The 21,016-nt window shown below is 42.2% G+C and overlaps 1 protein-coding gene across 3 annotated transcripts in view; it reads left to right on the forward strand.

Moving 5' to 3' along the window:
- The window catches only part of VWA8 (von Willebrand factor A domain containing 8), a 366,706-nt gene that overhangs the window by 297,653 nt on the left and 48,037 nt on the right, over window positions 1-21,016 (forward strand). For 2 of the 3 annotated variants that reach the window (XM_060128726.1, XM_060128727.1), the window contains one exon: window positions 17,872-17,980. In XM_060128726.1, coding sequence (XP_059984709.1) covers window positions 17,872-17,980 — 109 coding nt within the window. Of the gene's footprint in view, window positions 1-4,359; window positions 4,590-17,871; window positions 17,981-21,016 lie in introns of those variants that run through there. The other variant, XM_060128728.1, reaches the window with a different exon arrangement.

The following is a 21,016-nucleotide window of genomic DNA, read 5'->3' on the forward strand; positions in this document are numbered from 1 at the left end:
TTTTCAGAAATATTCCTCACTTTCTTAAACCATGATACGCTTTATAAAACATTGAATTCTGTAACTCTGAAGAACACACGTATTATTTAAAGACCATGTGATGATAGAATAAAAAAGAATCTAATAGACCTGGCTTTTGGAATGAGATAGACTGGGATTTGAATCCTAGCACCACCAGTTAATTGCTGTGTGACAATAAGTGGCTTAACTTCTCTAGGCCTTGGATTTCTGGCCTGTGAAGTAGAAATAACCATGCCTAATATGGAGAATTGTGAGTATTAGAAACAATATATATGAAGTACCTGGATTGTAGGGCCGGGGTCATGAATGTGTTGTTCACAGTCTCTCCCCAATGCCTGGAACAGGCACATGGGAGACACTCATCATCAGTATACATTGAGTGAATGAATGAATGAATTCCTCTCAGCAGCAAGATTAGGTTCCATTGTTCAACTCTACACATATAAATCAGGAACATTCTTTCAGACGCTTTAAAGAAAGAAAAAAATAGTACACGTTTTCTTCTTTGCATTCTTGGAAATGCCTTTCTTCTTCCAGATGAATATCACTTTAACAAGTGAACAGTAAAAGTAATTGAAGAGCAAAGCCTAAGTTGGAATTTTTAGGCAATGAACTGCCTTTTCCTTGGCATATTTTATTCTCATCTTTTAAGGTACCCATCTCTCTCAGATCACTTGGAGCTGCCGTACGGCTAGAAATGTTTTGAGTCTCCTTCATGCCACATCTTTTGCAACTCAGAGCAAACGTGTTTTCAAGAGCTCAGAAGTCATCAAGTTCTCATTCCAGCTGCCAGAGCCATAAAGGGGCTGCAGCATTCTGGGCAGAGAGAGCATAACGTTAGGAACATCAGTTTGGGATTTGTAATACTTGCAGTACCATTGGACTTCCTGTGTGAGGTCGTGAATGAACAGCAAATCATGAGCGTTAGTATAAGAATGGGACATAAGTGTTATTGTAAGAGTTATTATAAGAAAATGGAGTGTTATTTGAGTGTAGAATTCTCATTCAGCCTAAATTTCAGAAAATATCCTTGATTAAAATCCTGAGTTACTTTTTCCCAATGCTGATATTAATCTGATATATACCTGGTACATCTCTACTGAAAAATGAATGTTTTGTACTAACCAGTACCTTTTTCACACTCAGAAAATAAAACAATAGTAATAATAGCTAACACATACAGCACTTAGTGCGGCCAGGCACAGTTCTCGGTGAGGATGTGTCTTAACTCTTTTTAACCCCACAGCATCCCTATGACGTAGGTACCATTATTATCCTCATTGAATAGATGGGGTACCTTATGCAGCTAATAAGTGTCAAGAGCCAGGATCTGAATCCAAGCCAACTGGTTCCAGTGTCTGTGCACTTAGCCACTACGTTAGAGGACATTTTCGATAGCAGGAATACAGGTCTCTGTTAAGACTGAACAAAATATATATTCGATCATCCAAGAGAAGTGCCTATAGACAAGGCAGACCGCCCCCTACACTCCTTGACCAGGGATCGAACCCATGCCCCTTGAGTCTTAACCCCTGGACCGCCAGGGAAGTCCCGACACACTGTTTTCTTCACGTGCAACATACCTAAGTATCACTTGTAGATTGAAGGCTGATAATGAGGAAATCCTCTGAAAGAGCCTTCCAAGGATTCTCCCAAAACTAACAACATTCACCTCACTTCCCTGGGGGAAAAATGCTGTAATATAATAGCACAATACAAAACATCCGAGCTAGTCAGCTCCCATGCTAAAGTTCTTATCTTCAGATTCTGATGACGTCTGTCTGTATGAACTTCCAAGCAGAATTATTCGGTTTTACGTATAATAGGAAACAAGAAAGGAGATAGCAGATTCACTCCGTCACAAGGGCTTTTCCTTAAGAGCTGCACTTACCCAAACTCACTAAAACATTTCCTTGTGGGAGCGATCATCCCGCTAGGGCCTCTTCCAGCACATGGGCCACCATGCAGAACTAGAGAAAGGCTCTCCTGGGGGGAGGACGGATTGCCAAAGGGCCCTCTCTGGATAAGCCAGTTAGGAAAAAACAGCCACTCCCTCCAGGCTGCTCACCCCAGAGCCTAGCGCCGGTGATGGGAGCACAGTGGGAATTTCAGCCCCAGTCACATGGCCTCAACGTAGGCTCACCCTGTACAGCCCCAGGCAGCTGCCCCATTTAGGGACACACCAACTACCCAGGCCCCTGGATTCTTTAAACTCTGTGCCTGTGTTAACTCATCCCAAAGCCATATACATGACCCTTAGCTCCCTGAACCCTGTTAACAATGGAAAGAGCCAGGTGGAAGTGGCACTTGGAAGGAAACCCAGCTCCAGGCAATGAGAAGGAAGCTTTGCGATCATTCATCACTCAACTGCCTGTTGAGAATCTCCTGTGCGCCAGGCATCTTACTGGATGCTGTTCAAAGATGAGAAGTCCTGAATGTCTGTCCTTACTGTCAGGAACACAAGCAAAATAGAGAATCAGGAGTGTGATGGCTGACAGCGGCTGGGAGTCCAGGTAGAAGAGGTTCCGGATCAGGCAAAGGGATCCTTGAAGCTCCAGAGAAAGGACAAGGCAGGGAACCAGAACAGAGATGCACTCGATAGGGAAGCATATTGGGACCTGGTTGCCAGAAGAGGGATCCAAGGTAGGGGCTTGTTCCCAAGGGAAAAGGCAAGGGATCAGATAAGACGAAGTGCGGAGAGAGTGGGACCAGCGGCGGGACAGGCTTGAGACTGAGTGGGATTTGGGGCTAAGGCCATAGCTGGCAGGACCACCTTAGCCTGGGGCCTATAGAAGTACCTGAAAAAGCTGAAATGTGTCTATTAGGCTGTAAGTTTTCATAAAGACTTGTAAGAAACAGATACCAGAAAATTTATTGGTGAATTGTGCAGACAATATTCAAGTTTCCAATTTTTTTATTTCAAAATTTTAAAAAATTCTGCTCTCAAAAACTTGTTAGTATGGGCTTGGAACAAACAGATCTTTATAGACAAATATAAACAAACATGTACGGAACCTTCTGTCAGATGGTGAGATGTGTATAACCCAGTATTGCCTGAGGCAATTGCTGCCCAGAAACAGTTTAACTCAATACGCAAAATGGCATAATAAACTCCTCCAAAGGGTTGGGTTCTATCTACCTGCTTGGTTAATATAGGATGATCATATAATTCCATGTATAAGACTGAAAGGGGTGCTATTAATAATTACATTGGGACAACAGGCATTAAGAGGGACTGTCCCAGCCCAGCAGGACATACGATAAACTGGTTATTAGTCATTTCATTTCTATTTGTCTTATTTTATGTAGAATGCAGTTTTGTAGGATCCCTCTGATATTTTGGAAATATAAATTCAGAATATATGATCATATAAAACATTTGCATACCAGGAGAGGGTTTTCCCACTCTTCCCACTTACTGTTTTTTTTGTTGTTTTTTGTGGGTTTTTTTTTTTTTACAGTACGCGGGCCTCTCACTGTTGTGGCCTCTCCCGTTGCGAAGCACGGGCTCCGGACGCACAGGCTCAGCGGCCATGGCTCACGGGCCCAGCCGCTCCGCGGCATGTGGGATCCTCCCGGACTGGGGCACGAACTCGTGTTGCCTGCATCGGCAGGCGGACTCTCAACCGCTGCGCCACCAGGGAAGCCCCCCCACTTACTGTTTTTTAATAAAAGTCTTCTTTGCATTATAAACCCATAATGCATTGTAGAACACCACACAGTATGAATTCCAGTTAGCATGGCTAGCTCGCTACCTGAGATCTTGGGGTTGCCATGGGAGACGTTATTCTCATGGTCAGAATCTCCCAAGATTGACGGAAATTGCTTTCTTTTAATAAATAGGAGGAACATAGCAGCCACCTTAAAACTAATCATCGACACCACAGCAGAAATGGCTCCTCCCTGGTAAATACATGTTATAACACTTTACAGAAAAGCTGAGCCAGGACACCTAAGAAGATTTAGAATTCCAAACGAACTTGGCCTGCTGTACATGACCCTAACTGAGCAGGTCCCCCAGACATCAAATTTCTAAAGCGATTGCAAAGTGAAATAATCTATCTGACTTAGACTAGCACTGTAATTTTTCTCAAAACCAGTGATCTCTAAGTGCTTTGAAAACAAATTATTCTTTATAGAGTTAATCTTTTAGCTGTAATTTGTTTTGTTTTATTAATACTTAAGGTTACCTTTTCTCTGAAAGAACTGTTACTCTTACTCGAAGTGCTTATCCTAGTACACTCCTTGCCCCAGAAAATGCCTCCAACCCTTTTATCCAGTTCTTGCCCACAAACAGCGTAACTCCCCTGCTCTTCTTGTTTGTCTTCATCCAAGTAGGTACTTGAAGATTTTTTTACAATATACATATATATCTTGGAAGAAGAAAACAAGGATTCTTTGGAACAGAAAGTGTGCTGTTCTGTGTAAGCGTGTCGTCGATAAACCTGGTGGTTATCAGAAATCAGGACTGGATAGGAGAACTTCTCAGACTGATTCCCTGTTTCCCTCTAACCTGTTTTTGTTTATCTTGTCCTCTGTTATTGTGGGTTTGTTTTTTTTTTAAGCAGAATAAAACAATTGTTTGGATACTTTACTTCAATAAACTGGAAATATCACTTTCCAAAAGTAATCTAACGTTTCATCATCACCAGAATAATCCACTGGCTTGACTTATTATCTGGTGATAATTGCCGCCAAACAAAAGCTAAATCGGTAAGAAGCCTCCGACTTTGAAATTTATTCTCCCTGCTGTTTTCAATATAAACAAACCAGATATGGGACAGAAGCTCCAGTTTTAGCGTTAAGTAGCCCGGTCACTAGATAAAACTCATCCAGTGTGTTTAAAACTAGGCCCAAAAGCTAGAAATGGAGATTTTTCACTAGCAAGCGTATGATTTTTAAATCACTAAATTGGTTCTCCTATATGTTTCAGTTAATCTACCAACACTTTGAATGATTACTGTTTTTGCCAGATTGATTTATTTTCCCTCTTAGTCTAGCCATCTTTCAGGTTTCGAACTTTCAGGTTTACTGAGCAAAGGGAATATCCTAAAAAAATTCATTGCAGGGCTTCCCTGGTGGCGCAGTGGTTGAGAGTCCGCCCGCCGATGCAGGGGACACGGGTTCGTGCCCCGGTCCGGGAAGATCCCACATGCCGCGGAGCGGCTGGGCCCGTGAGCCATGGCCGCTGAGCCTGCGCGTCCGGAGCCTGTGCTCCGCAACGGGGGAGGCCACAGCAGTTAGAAGCCCATGTACCGCAAACAAAACAAAACAGAACAAAAACAAACAAACAAAACAAAACAAAATTCATTGCATCTTGGTTTGTGTAAGTGTACCAGCAGGAGAATTTTATCACTCCCTCGGGGTGACTCAGAGCCCTTCAGGTCTGGCTGCCTGTTAAACTATTTATCTTTATTTATGGTCTGTGTAATGTGTGGGAGAGCGAAAGTTGGCCCTCGTGAGCGTTCCCTAAGCCTGCACATTGCTTTGCTTTTGCTCCAAACACTGACGTGAGTAGACTACCACAGACCAAAAGGTCACTTTGCCATTTTGTTCAGATTGAGAAATACTTTAGATAATTATCTGTCTTTTGTATCTAAAAAGAATAGGAGCAAGGGGAGGGAGTTGTTTCATTTCCTTTGCTAGACTGCGCGGGGGCTCTCGTGAAATTGTGAAACAGAGTGGAGATGCCACCCACCTCAAGAGCATGTTGCTCCCAAGCGTGGCCCACCCATTTGCTGATAGGTTGCTGTTTCTGGAAATCCTTTGTTCTTACAAAGATAGCTTACTTTATGCCCTGAGAGTCTACCTCAATGTGTATGAGGCCAATCTGTATAAATCAGATAATATTTCCTCCTCAACTATTTCAAAGGTTGCAAACATTTATTGAAAGGCACACCATGTGGTTCAGCTATGGGCTATGGGCTGGTGCCTTTAGGGTGCCTAGAGAATGGAAGAGGGAAAGCCACACGTGGGTGAATAAGACTGTTGTGTCACAAAGGACAGTAAGGAGAAGGCTAGAGTGCAATGAGAGCCCAGGGAAATGAAAGCAGCTTTTGTTTGGGAAATTTAGGAACGACTTCTAGAAGGTGTCATTTTCAGGATTACACTCCTCATGTCCAGATACCTGCAATTTGTCCAAATTATAGCTTTGGATTTCATTAATCTACCTTCCTTATCGTTTTTTTCACAACCAGCCTCTCTCTCTCATACTTAATCATCTCCAGGCAGATGGCTATATTCCACAAAACTTCTATTTAAAGGAACGTGTTTGGAAATTTTAAAATTCTGTTGACTTTTTTAAAAAGTCTTTTAAGCCTAATCTCCATGACTCTCATACAGTCCCTACTTTCTTCAAACTTCAAGCTACACTCCCCCATATTCTCAGACAATATTTCAGTCTTGTGCTTCTGAAAGAAAATAGAAGCGACCAAAATGCAGGTCCTCCAACTTCCCAGGCTCAGATGTACAAGCCCGCCCGCCTGTCCTGTGCCAGGAACCCCACCCGCTCCATCAAAGGCCGGTCTCTCCTCCCACCTTCACAGGCATTTTGCTCCATCCTTTGTCTCCTTCGTTCTCTCTCCTTTCTGGATCCTTCCCATCAGTATTTAAACACGCTCTAGTGTTGTTCTAGACGCCACAGATCTCATTTGCTATCATGCTAATTCATGTGACTCTAATCCCTTTCACAGCAAAGCCTCTTAAGAGAACTTTCTACACACACAGACCTCCAGTCACTCACCTCTCCATCTAATGACTCCTGTCCCCTTCCCCCGCCTTCTACAGAATTGCCCTTGCTGGAGTACCAGCTAACCTCCACATTGTTGAATTCCATGGGTACCTTTCCAGTCACCATCTCTTTGGCCCTCACGAGCATTGAACTCTGCACACTCTCTCTGTGTTGAAGCCCAGTCTTGCGTTGGCTTCCTTGATAACCACAGCCTCTTACTGACTCCCCTTTGCCTCTCTTGCCTGCCCTTCTCAGTCTCTTTTGCTGATTTGTTTCTCTCCTCGGCCACTACCCTTTTCATTCTGAACGCTTTTTTCAGGAAACTTCATTCACTTCCATGACTTCAGGTGGCTGTGCTTGTAAAATATGCTAACATATATATGCTAACATATAATAAATTGAAAAATGGTGGGAATTTATCAAACTGTAAAAAAAAATAGAGTTCTCCCTTTTCTTCTGTTTTTTAATAATTAATAATATGTCTCTACTGCATCATATATTTGAACAATACTTTATGTGTTTTGAAAGCATCTTTGCATAGATATAAACATGTTTCAAACTGGAAACGACACATGGGGGCCTCGCTGAGTACAGCCCCCTTCGTTCTGTAGATGCAGAAACTGAAATACAGAGAGATTAAGTACTTTTTCTAGAGTCACACAGCTGCTTTGTGTCTTATTTGAACCTCCATGAGGGCATGTGCACTTCTTAACTATTTAAGAGATGAGAAAGCTGAGGTTCTGAGAGTTTGAATTTTTCCCATTTGCATAGCTAGAACTGGAACTCAGGTAACCTAGTTTCCAGGCTGCTGGCATGCTCCGTACTGCTTCTCTGCGTTCCTAGGATTGGTACAATTAAATTATATCCAAAATTAATTAAATTATATTTAAAAACTGAGATTGTCTTTAAAAAGAGAGAGGCAAACACACAACAACAACTGCAGCGTGGACCATTACAGCACGGCCTGATTATGAGGAAGAGTAAGAAGTTAGGAGGAATTTCACATGATAAAAATTCTAAGTGTTTATCTAAAGACTGAGGTAGATAGGTAGGGAGGTAGGCAGGTAGGTTGGTTTTTTAAATGTACCTGCTGATTACTGGTGAACTGATACCACAGTGATCGATACATTTCTCCCTGATGTTCTTCAATAAGGGAGAATAAGTTTAGGAGTGATGACCCCTAACTTCTCCTTTGGTTATTGGGGTTTCCACATAAACCTCAGTGTTCTCTGATTAGCTAATTCTACTTTGACTTGGCAGAATGGGTGGGTTAAGGGATGAGGCGTTTCATAAACCTCAATGAATATGCCTTTATGCAGGTAGATTGTACGGGGTGCTGTAGCAAGAGCTGTTTGGGCACAGACGAAGGTCTCTCCGTGTCAGCTATCACCTAATCCCCTTGTGTCCAGCTCAGCACCCCTCCTGCTGTTCCTTCTGCCTGAAATCCCCAGCCACATGGACTGCCCACCTCTTTCTCTTCCTTCAAGATTCTTCTTGGACATTGCCTCTTCCAGGAAGCTTTCCCTGATACTTGCCCCCAGAAACTAACACAACATTGTAAATCAACTATACTTCTATATATATATATATATAAAAGATTTAGCTCACTTTCACTTTCCCATCCCTACTGTATGATACACAGTTAACATCTCCCTACCCCCGCTATATGATTTACACATCCTCTCAATAAATTTGTACTGGGATTTTGGTTAAAGTGTTGGTTAAAGCGTTCGTATTGTGATGAGTATTAACCAGAAGAATCACGTAGTGTACTTAAATTCCATTTTTGCCAGTCATGCCCCTTGATTTTCGGGTAAAGAAAGCTAAGAGGAGATAAGTAACTTTGGCCAAAACCATTTCACCAGTTAGTACCAGAACCAAGATCAAAAGCCAGTCTTCTAATTTCCAGTAAAATGCTTTTTTCCATGACATCGAGCTGCCTCTCCAAAACATTTTTTTAAGTTTAGTCTTAGTGAATCAATTTGAAGAAAAACCAAACTTTTACATGATTATATCAAAATATTCTTTACACTTCTCATTTATTTTACTCAAATTGATTTCCATGACAGCTCGTATTTCCTATGAACTAGGATCAAAGTAAATGTAGATAAGGATCCCTGTGTAAAGAATTTAGAACTAGAAAGAACTTAGTCTGGTTTTTCACTTTGAAAATGAGTAAAACTAAGGCCCAGAAAGGTTGAATGATTTGCTCAGCATCACACAGCAAGTGAGGGGCCACACCGGGCTGAAATCCGGCTTCAGCCGGCAGGCCAGTCCTCAGTCTGCTGCGTACCACCCTCCTCTGAAACACTACTTAATTCCTCTCAGGCGCTTTCTTTCATTTAAAATCTGTCTCTTACAGATGCCTGATCTCATTCTCTATCTACATTAAACTTACTCATCCCTAACAATGACATTAAGGAGTCAAAATAAGTCGGAAGTGGGGTATAAAGCGTGTCTCTTAAAACCAGGGTTCTGAGAAGCTACTGTGCTCGGCGGCACAACTAGAACACTACACTGTGTTAGCAACTGGGGTACGTGATGTCAGTGGAAGGGGACAGGGTGAAAACATTCCTAAACGTCACACAGCATTAGAGTCACACCACAGAAGTCAGCACAGACACTGGGAGGACGCAGGGGACGTCTGGCTGCCACTCGCTCACCCTAGTTCAGCCCCAGGGCCCCAGGTTAATTTAGGGTCTCTGTACTTTGTCTTACGTTCTCTCCTCTTCCCTCCGATGACCGTTTCATTGCCAGGTGGCCAGGTCACGGCCACACATACACAGCTTCACATCTGGAGTCCTCAGATGGGGGCACAGAGCGAGACGAGTGGGGTTGGGGCCCAGGGAGAGGGGGCGAGCCACGCGAGACAAAATGCAGAGGGAACCCGCTGGGAGGGCAGCCGGGGCTCTGTCCTGTAAGGAGTGTGAGTTCCAGGGTGTAAACAGGAAACAGGCAGAGTCACACTGTCGAAGAAACTGGAGAACTCACACAAAAGAGAAAAACGACAAACTCACTTATGTTTTATTATATAAACCCCTCACCAATTACAATCATTCTAGGAATCGTTTGTGTCTAATTACCGTGTAGCTCAATATCAACGATACATAACATAATTTGTGTCATAACTATGGCCTACATTTCATTAAAAAGCTTTACCCTCTGGTATTTAGTGTTCTAAGTTTGTTGCTCACAAAGAGCCTTCACAATCTAAAATTAAAAGAATATCTTGCAAAGCAAAACCCAATGGTATTCTTTTCTCCTCTCCCAAATTTCCTGCTTTCCAGTTTGCCTCCTTCGGTTCCAGGAGAGCAGTTATCAGGCTTCCATATATTCTTGGTGACATATACCCTGCTGGAGCCATTCTGCAGCTTTGGAATGGCCACAGAGGCAGTGCCTGTCGTGCAGCCATTCACTTATTCACCACACATTTACTGAGCTTCTGCGATACGCAAAGACCAGGTGCTAAAGCTGATACGAAGAATAAGACCCAGTCCTGCCCTCACAGTATAGAACTGATGCCACTTTCTATATGTGGCCACATTTTCCAGTGCACAGTCCGTAGCACTGATTTTTATCACTTAAAGATATATTTTCTTTAAAAATGTACGTGCATGTATGCATACAATAAATGCGTACATTCCAGCTATTCAGTGTATGTATTTTGCCCACACGCTAAGTGGTGTTGTACACTCTCAGTCCATTTGAGCTAGTTCAGCAGCCTGGAAGGGTCCCTCACCCAGTGAGCTTAGAACAGAACCATAATTGCTCTCAGCCGGTGCGTGACCTACCTCATTCTCCTGAGCTCTGTGTATGTGCAGTGCATATGGCTTATTTCTCTACGGCCTCTCTTTATGCCAGTGTTTTGTATTCTGGTTAATAGTTTTGACTCATCATGGTTGTCAAAAAGTGTGGGAGACCAGGGGATAATGGGGGGAGGGATAAATTGAGAGATTGGGATTGACATATACACACTACTATATATGAAATAGATAACTAATAAGAACCTGCTGTATAGCGCAGGGAACTCTACTCAATACTCTATCATGGCTTATATGGGAAAAGAATCAAAAACAAAAAAAGGAATGGATATATGTTTATGTATAACTGTTTCACTTTGCTGTACACCTGAAACTAACACAGCATTGTAAATCCACTATACTCCAATAAAAATTGGGGAAAAAAGTGTGGGAGAATGCTGGGCCTCCTGGAAGCAAAGGAAGACTGTCTCGCTCGATGTGAAAACACAGGTTTTACAAGAACTCCATGTGCCTTGAGGAAATGGTTGAGGAAACTCAGGGTAAACATCAGTAGACAATGACTTCATAAACATTTAGAGTCTGAGATGATGAACCAGCAATGGTATGAAGAATAGCTGGAAGAAATGATGGCTGGTGACATAACCTGACTTTAGCATAAACAAAACAGAAAACCATTTGCCAGTGTTTGATGATGGAAATACCTCTCCATGGGGAGGACGCTATGATAACTTGTCCAGCACTGATTCAGTTAGCATTCCTATTTTCAGAAAAGAATTCCTCCACGCTAAATGTGTTTGCATGGAGTTGTACTCAGTGCTTTCAAGAATTTTTAGAACCTGGGTCTTATTAAAACCCCCTTTCGCTTCTCCCCACCCTAGTGGTAGGATGGCTTTTCTACCCACGCTTCCTTTTCCTAGCTACACTTAGCACCTCAGAGAATTCTGTTGACAGGGGAAACACAATAGTTTTAAAAACTGCCAAGTATGGGCTTCCCTGGTGGCGCAGTGGTTGAGAGTCCGCCTGCTGATGCAGGGGACACGGGTTCGTGCCCCGGTCTGGGAAGATCCCACATGCCGCGGAGTGGCTGGGCCCGTGAGCCGTGGCCGCTGAGCCTGCGCGTCCGGAGCCTGTGCTCCGCAACGGGAGAGGCCACAACAGTGAGAGGCCCGCGTACCGCAAAAAAAAAAGAAAAAAGAAAAAGAAACTATAAACACGGATAGAGAAATAACATAGGATGCACATAGGGTTGTATTCCAGAACATCACATCAGATAGAAGAAGGAGGGTGTTTGCGGTCACGGTTTCAAATATTTTAAATTATTTACCAAGCACATCACTTGTACCAGAAAACAAAGTATGCATCGTCTCTAGGAGTGTTCACGCAGAAAGGGGGAGAGTAGACAGAATTAGGTTGAGTCTGGGGAGGTGGGCAAAAGGTCCCCTAAGTCAGGAGGGAGGGCTGCTGGTCGACTTGAAGAAGCCTGTGAGAAAGAACAGGAGTCCTTTCTGAACCAGAGGCTCCACCCACTCCATCAGAGCAAGAGCTGCTCTGGGACAAGCCACAGACCGTCCCTTCTGCCTCTCACCTGTAACACCACAATCGCCTCATAAGCATTTGTTTTCAGGGCCAGGGAACAGGCCTAGCGTGCCCCCCCGCCAACCCACTACCCTGTCCCCCACCTCAGACAAAGGAAAGAGGACTTTATTTCCCAATCAAGGGCACTTACAGTGTGAATGCCCTTTGGGTTAATTATTTAGTGCAAATGAATATCAGCTACAGCATAATTGTTTAATATTAATGATCGAAAATCAGATCATCCCCTGCTTTCTTTTTTTTTTGCGGTACGCGGGCCTCTCACTGTTATGGCCTCTCCCGTTGCGGAGCACAGGCTCCAGACGCACAGGCTCAGCGGCCATGGCTCACGGGCGCAGCCGCTCTGCGGCATGTGGGATCCTCCCGGACCAGGTCACAAACCCGTGTCCCCTGCATTGGCAGGTGGACTCCCAACCACTGCGCCACCAGGGAAGCCCCATCCCCTGCTTTTTAAGAACTAGGAGGGATTAAAGAGGGCAGGAAGTCATTGAATATTTGAAAGCGAATGTTGCCACCAGCCAGGGAAAAACTGGAGATAAATTACATATTTGATGGCTTTGCCAGAGATTGAAATTGGGACACATAGAAACTGCCTATGGACAATGGTACTTTTGTCATGCGTTATCGTTGTAGAAGCTGCATGTTGTTTATGAAAACTGGGTAAGGTTTTTTGTTTTGTTTTGTTTTTTAACAAGCTGTCTTCATATGAAAGACCATCATTCCTAGGGTCATGTTATGTGACTTTCATTGTATCTATGATAGAAATTTCTAACTTTCTAGTGTAGAATAAGAATAATCTCAGACAATAATCTTTTAGGCAGATGTATTCAGTACCTTATTATGGTCTGTATTACCCTGTGCTGTGACTTTGTTCCACTTTATAAAACATCCTCCTGGAAGCAAAGATCCTGTTTCTTGTTATCTCCATTATCTCAGTGAGTAGTAAATGTGCCATAAACATACACAGAAATGTTTGAATAAGAAAATGAATGAGTGAATGCATTGAATTGCCTGCTAATCATCAAATTGTAGGCAACTGTACTGATATTATTATGACAGTTTTCGATGTCAGAAAATTTAAAGCACATCTTCTGGAAGTAGGACATCCTCCAAAGATCAAGACCGTGGCTTCTGCCCTGCTGCCTCTCATTCATCCTGTAATGAATGAATCAATTAGTTTGCATGCAGTAGACCCCAAGTAGCAGAAAACCCAACTCACAGTACCTTAAACTAAGGACATTTCTTATTTGCTGATGTAGAAGACCAGAAGCAAGTGACTCCGTGGCTGGTTCAGCAGCTCAGCGGTGTCATCAGGGACATAGCCTCCTCCATCCTCCCCTCTGCCACCTTCTTCTCATTGCCACATGGTCACCAGATGGAGACCACAGCACTAAGCATCACATTCTCACGCCGTGTGCCAAGGCAGCAAGCGCATGTATGTTGCAAGGGAGGGGAGGGCGGTCCATCCAGGGCAATGAAAGAGCTCTTGACATGAGAGGAAAATCTTTCCCGGAAACCTCCTGATTTTCTTACATCTCGGGTTGCCTACCTTCCCCTAGATCAATCAGTGGCAGAGGGGAATGGGGTGGCCGGGCTTCATCCCAGCTAACCGTGGTGCATCTGACTTCTGTTTAAAAGGGAGAAAGAGGGAGTGGACGTTGGGGAGGCAGCTAGAAGCATCTGCTGTGCCACACCTAGTCTCCAGCTGGAAAATAAGAATAAGCTGTGTTGTCCAGTCAGTCCTCCAAGAAGTAACTTTCCCTCCAAGATTGTATTCTGGCTATTTATGTCATTTTACTGATGGTTTTTAAAAATCATGAGTTTGAGGAGGAGCCTGAAATATATGGGCCTTGCCTAGAAGGGCTTTCATGAGTCATGTCCCTTCCCTGCTCTGGCTTTGGGTTGCTTTACTCTGGGACATTTTTATGAGTTATAATTTACAAGCTCCATGTTTTTTCCATTTTGATTCATCTGAAAGAGGATAACAGTTCTTATGATTATAGCACGCTTATCTAAAAGGAAGTAGGTTGTGTCAGCTGTGAGTGAGAAACACGTCAAAGGCCTTAGCACGTGTATCCATTTGCCTCAACAGTTGGTAAGAGTCCACAATACTTTGTGGTTTGGGAAAAATTTTGATCCGTTTAAGTGAATACATTAAAGTCTATTTCAGTAACTGGATTGACTCACTTGAGCTCTTTCTAGATGAAACCAACCCTCGAAGGAAATGCATTCCAAGTCCTTCCAAAACACATCCTTCAAAGAATTCAGCAGTTTATCAACTTGAATGGCCAGAGGCTCTATAGCATCCTCTGTCCCTAGGAAACAAGCTTCCTCAAATAATAGGCCTTCCCTAGTATCTGTTCTAGTTTCTGTCCTGCGTTGGACTTTCCTAGACTTCCTGCCTTGTAACTTTTATGAGTCATTGTCAGTTCACGTAAGAGACTCCCTAAAATGCTTTGGAAACCGCTTGTCAGGTGAGTTCCTCCCATCCACCTAGAGAAATAGACTCGTGTGAGTATAATGGCATTCATAAAATGACACAGAATTAGATAAACTCCCCAAATGCCTCACTTTTAAGTATTTCTGTGGAATAAATCAGGTTTGGGCCGATGATTGTTTTTGTCAAGCATTTGTCAATTTTGAAACATGTTTAGACTCCCATTCGGGGTTGGTGTGGGGCTGACTTGTTGTGAGCCACGCCATTCCCCAGCAGGTGGCCCGGAAGACACACAGGTGGCAAAGAGCACACCAGTTCCTTTCTGCCCAGAAAGTTCATAGCGAATTTTCTGCCTCCCTGAAGGCCCATTAGAGGTGTCTTTGCAATTTTAAGAGTGTGATTTTGGAGGTAGCTGAGGGGGGCTATTTGACAAGCTTTTTCTTTTGCCTTGTGCCGTCATTTTTAGTACTTCTTAAAAGGCTATTCTCTTACAGCAGAATAACTGAATTGTGAAATGTCTGAAGGAGATTGATTTTTGATGAAAGTAAAGTTACTAGACACATAGGACTTTGCTTTCTATACCTCTTCTGAGGTTCTTTTATTTATTTGTTTATTCACTTATTTATTTTTTATTGATTTACAATGTGTTAATTTCTGCTGTATAGCAAAGTGTCTCATTTATACATATATATACATTCTTTTTTATATTCTTTTCCATTATGGTTTATCTCAGGATATTGAATATAGTTCTTTGTGCTATACAGTAGGACCTTGTTGTTTATCCATTCTTCTATTTATTTTTAATAAATAGTATACACACACACATACTCTAAAGTGAGGAAAGGTGTTCAGAACAGTTATTCCAATAATGCTGTCATTGCCCAGACCATTTTTGGAACTTCATCTTTAAGAATTGGCTTGTAGAAGTATCTCAACTCTTATAAAGCAAACTAGTCTCATTATTGTATAATTGTGCCTGGTTTTGACTAACATCCCTTATTTACCACATTTTGAATCGTTGAATCAGCTAGAGCATGTCAATGGTAGGTGGAATGGAAGAAATTATTTAGTTGAACCCACTTAGTTTCTGATGAGAAGGTTGAGGCCCAGAGAAGTTAATTGACTTTCCAAACGGTACAAAGCAAATTAGCAAATAGTTCATACCAGAAATCGGCTCCAGGTATCCTTTAACTATTTATTAAAAATCAAATCTATTTTTAAAGAATACAAAATGGCCACCATTAAAGATATTCAAATAGAATCTGCTGTGGATTCTGCAGATCCTTCCAGAAACAGTCCAGAAGTGTTTTGAGCAGCATTATTGTAATAAATGTGTCTTTATGTATGAAAAATAAGCTTACCATCTTATTATAATAAACGTATTTCCATATGTAAGTTCCATATGTTTGTTTAAAAAAAATCAGTTAGACTGTAGTCATAACTTTTCTATAGATTTCTTAAAATGACAACAGAATAAAACTCTATCGCAATTTTGAAATGTTTCTTGTTTTTCTCATTTCTCACGGGAAACATCTATAAGATACCGCTAAGATAACCAAACATTATCTCCCGGGCGGAGGCAAGCTTGTCCTTGTGCTGTGCTGTCTGATGAGATGCCCACTGGCTACATGTAATTTAAACTTGAATTTTAGTTAATTAAGTAAGACTTAATAGTCACATCCTCGAGTGCTCAATAGCCACATTGGGCTAAAAGCTACCATGTTAGACATCTCAGTTATATATATTTCCATCAACACAGAAAATTTTCTTGGTTAGTGCTGGTCTAGAATTCTCATAGTCAGTATACTTATTTTAATTTACTGATTATCTCTTACACTGCCTCTAGAAAAGCTGGAAAGTGGTGGCAAGTTTGGGGGACAGTATTTTAAATGCTTATTTGTTCTCTAAATGTTGCTAGCTATGCTGCATAGTTTAATTTTTAAAAAGAAGAAAAAAATTATTTTCACCCATTTTTTCGAGCATGATTATATGTGTGGAATTCATATCAATTGTCATGTCCTGGCTGCAAAATTTTAAAGTATGCTGAAGTTATGGCAAAAACTCTGTTAATGATGCCAAAGCTAAGGGTAGAAAGATCTGGTTAATTAAAATCTCTTTATGATGTCATAACATTTGAAATGAACTAGTCCGGACATAAGACCATGGAAGTTAAGTTGAATTCGTTCTTAATAGCCATTTTATTTGCAAAGGCCTTAAATTATCTACCTATCTTCGTTAATTCTAACCTCCAGAATGAAAAGTCCAGTTACTAACAAGGATTGGGTCAGCTCTCAAGACTGACCTGGCATCATGCTACAGGTCTATTTGCAGGCTCTCCTGTTCCACTGTAAGCAATTTGAGGGCAGTGACCAATCCTCCATGGCTTTCGTTGGCCCCGTGGTGGTTCAAATGAAGTCTTGCCAATACATTTCCCGTTAAGTGTTACTTGAACAAATAAATAAATGTTGGATCTGGTCTGCCTTGAAAATCGGAGCAGGCTCATAGGGCACATGGATATATGGCTGCTTCAAGTTCTTTTCATTGTGGAGTAATATCTACTGAGCTGACTGCTAGGATGGAATTCCTGCGTGGTTATCAGTCCTTTTGGTGAATCTGTGCCGAATTAAGTTAAGGACCAATGAATGAGCCACAGGCTCTCTAAGAGGAAAGCTAGTGCTGCGTATTCTGTTGGATTTGCAGGAATAGTAAATCCAGTTTCAAAATCGAGATGAACTAGGAGAGCTATAAATACCGTAATAAAATCAGAGTGGGTCCAGGAAATAAGCAGTTTTCAGTGTCTGTGTGTATAACATATATCACTGAAGCACACAAAGATACATTTTCTGTTTTTCTTTTCCACATATTTTATATAAAGTGGCATTTCTCTGAGGAATGGGATTTCTTGGAAAATTAAATAGGTAAATGTATATCTGCTGTGACTCGGCTGGACCAGCTGGGCAGTGATCCTTTTAAACCATTGAGAGCTCTCTCAGTCAGTCTCTGGAGAGATCCATTTCCCCTGCTTCCGGTGGGTCTTGTCCTTTATGTAAATGCTCAAGGCATACTCTGCGCTAGAAGAATTCTGAAGCTGTAACCCAGTCCAGCACCTTTTCTTTAAAGAATATTTTTTAAAATTAAATTTGTCTCCTTCCCAACTAAATGGATGTAAAATCCGGTGAAACTTTTGCCAGACACTAACAGCATCTGTTGTGTCCTGTGGCCTGAGGTTACGCCATACCTTAAGGACTTAGGGGGAGACAATTCTTTCTGTCCTGCAGCTCCTGGTGTTGGTCACGGAGAATGATAATGTCTTACTTCTTCATTTTTAGATAACAATCAACAGAGAGAGCGGTGAAGACGTGAGTTCCCCCAAACACGGCAAGGAGGACCCAGACAACATGCCGCATGTGGGCGGCAATACTTGGGCTGGCGGCACAGGTTCGTAGCGCGGCATTCTCCTGGGTCAGGCTTCCAGAGACTTCGCAAGCCCGTGTGGACATCACAGCAGCCCCAAGAAGGCTCAGGAATCGGCCTGCCTTCTCTGTCTCCCCCGTTAGTCGGCTGGAGTGTGCCTTTGCCCTCTGTCCCAGCGTGACATCAAGACACGGAAAAACCCTGGCATTTGGAGTCCCGCAGACTCTATACCCTCTGACCTAAGACCGTTCTGGTCCTCCCAGGTTTGCCTCATCCATAAAAGGGGCATTAATATTAACTGCCTCGCAAGCTTGTGACGAGGATTCAATGAGATTATGATTGTAAGGCGCTGAGCTCGAGACCTGGCATGAAGAATGTATTCATTAAAAGTGTTAATCCCCTCTTTTAAATTCCATGCCCTTGGGAATCATGCCAGAAATCGACAGTACATTCTTTCTTGACCAGCTGACTTTGAAAAGAAATGGTCCTGGTCCTCCACATCTCAGAAGTGAGCATGTTGAGGATGCAGGGTTTTGAGATAAGAGGGGTGGTTGTGGTCTGAACCGATGCCTGGGGTCCACTCCTTCCTCTTGGCTGCCCAAAGAGAGCATTGTTCCCACAGCTGCTGCTTTCCTCTTTCCTCTGCGGCAGCTGGAGCAGACACATCTGCAGAGCCGCAGGAATAGGGCCAGACTGTGTGCGCACTGTCTGATCTTATCACGGCCATGAGCGGTGCTGGCATGAGCTCTGTTCTTCGCCTTCCCTGAGGTTGGTCTGTGCCTCTTGGCCTTGACAGCCTCGGGAGGAAATGGGTTTCTGTGTTCGGACAATGTGCTATCAAATCGGCCTGTGGACTCCTTGCCTGCTCTGTTTATTCATCAAGCATCAGCTTGAAAGAAGGGATATTTTGAGAAATGTCCTTTGATCTGGAAGTTAGTGTCAAGCCAGCAAGATTTAATCCATGTGGAATGCATTGTGGGACGAGCTGACCAGATGCAGGTTTCCCAGCAGCAGGCTCTTCTGCAGCAGACGTTCTCGCTTGTTATTCAGCTTGTGTTGACTAGCTCACGTATCTGTCCAGGCTGAAGACCCTGCTTTTGCTTCCCCCAGCCTTTATTTTTCAATTTATCAAGGCTCTTTTGCTGCAATTTTTTTTTTCTCTTTGTCACTCTCTTCGCTCAGAATTCTCTATATTGAACTGAGCTCTGACCCAACAACTCATTTGATTCCTTCTTTGTCATCAGAAGCCATCCATTGCCTCTCTCCCCCTTATCTTAACAGATTTAGGATGTTCAAGGTTAGCTTCAAGATTATACCTTGAAGTCTGGACTCTCTGGCAAGCATTTTCATTTAAGAAGTTTAAATTAAAGGCTCTTGGAAGTGGAGGACGTGAAGAACTCTGTCCTCACGCCCTCTCCAACCCCGTATGACTTTGCCAAGGGACCGTGCTTTCCCGTGCTGTCCATCACTCACACCAGCCTCTAAACGGTTGTGGGTCCTTTCCTCATTTCACCAAAAACGATGTCATCTCAGCGCCCTTGAACTTTCAAGCTCTAATTCATGACCCACCCATACCTCCAGGAGGAAGGGAGTCAGGTCCCAGAAACCTGACTCTGTATCTCATCATCATCGTCCAATTACCAGTCCCCTCCACCTATAGGCCGTCCACAAGTGACAGCCAGGAATCACACACATCCAAGACGGAATTTTCCACAAGCAATTTCTAAATAAAAATGAAATAAGATGTGCTGGAATCAAAGGATAAATATACTATAATTAATAGGCTGTTCTCATGGTATTTCCCAAAAGGAAATGACCTACCTGGACTTTGATAAGGGAAGCAGAGTATGCGAGTTCTTGCTTTTAACTTATTACACCACTTAAGCCTTCAAGGGAGAAAAGAAAAATGTAGCATAATTTAACCAACGCCTAAAAACTTTCAAAATTTCCACTTTATGAAACTTAGAAATGACCTCATTCTATGTGACTGGTAGTTGTGTAAATAATAGTAAGAGCAGTCACTTACAGAGTTCTTATTTTGTGCCACATACTGTTCTGAGCATTTTAGCCTCATGACAATCCCATGAAGTAAATAATATTAGTATCCCCATTTTACAGGTGATGAGACTGAGCTACAGAGAAGTTAAGGAACTTCTGTCAAGGACCCATGACTAGTGCATTGGAACCAGGATTCAAACTCAGGCAGTCCGACTTAACTATAGAATAGAGTACTGTACTATATAATACTAGTATACTATACTATACTATAGAATACTATAGAATACTGTACTATATAATACTAGTACTATATAATAGAATACTGTACTATATAATAGAATACTGTACTATATAATACTAGTATACTATACTATACTATACTATGATATAATATTCAATATTATGCTGCCCCTCCAATATTGGATTCTCTTCTAAGTTCCCAAGTTATTTGTGAATGAACAAAAGAAACTGATTACTAGTATTTTAATCATTATAAAGCAGGGGTAATAAACTGGGTAGCCCAGGGGCCAAATATGTAGCCAACCTAGCCAATATATGTATTTTGGGGGTCAATGCAGTGTTTTAAAATAATATGAATTTGAATGTATTTAGACAAGGCAAGTCTTCTCTAGTTAGCCAAATTCTCACCACTTCTTATAATATTACCTACCTAATCTTCTAGGCATTTAATTTTAATTAAAAGTTATACAATATTACATAATGCTCATTTTCAAGCATGTAAGCTTGGGTTTATATTTAAAAACTGTCCTGAAGCTGGCAGTGTTTATCTGTTGTCTATTATTCTAAGCTAAAAGTCAAAGTTAGTATAATAATTGGCTTCTAATCTTGGCTCATCCACTGATACGAGGTCATGAGTAGGTGACTTAACCTCTCTGTGCATTATTTTTATCATTTGCAAAACAGAGGAAACAGGATCGATAGCCTGGTCATCTTTCTTTTATTTTAAGGAAAAATGAGGTTACATGTGAGGGAAGAGGAGTGTCGTTCACCGAATTAACAAATGTATACTAAGTATTTATGATGTTCAAGCCTCTTATAGGT

Source organism: Lagenorhynchus albirostris, chromosome 18 (assembly GCF_949774975.1).
Source record: "Lagenorhynchus albirostris chromosome 18, mLagAlb1.1, whole genome shotgun sequence".
NCBI lineage: Eukaryota > Metazoa > Chordata > Mammalia > Artiodactyla > Delphinidae > Lagenorhynchus > Lagenorhynchus albirostris.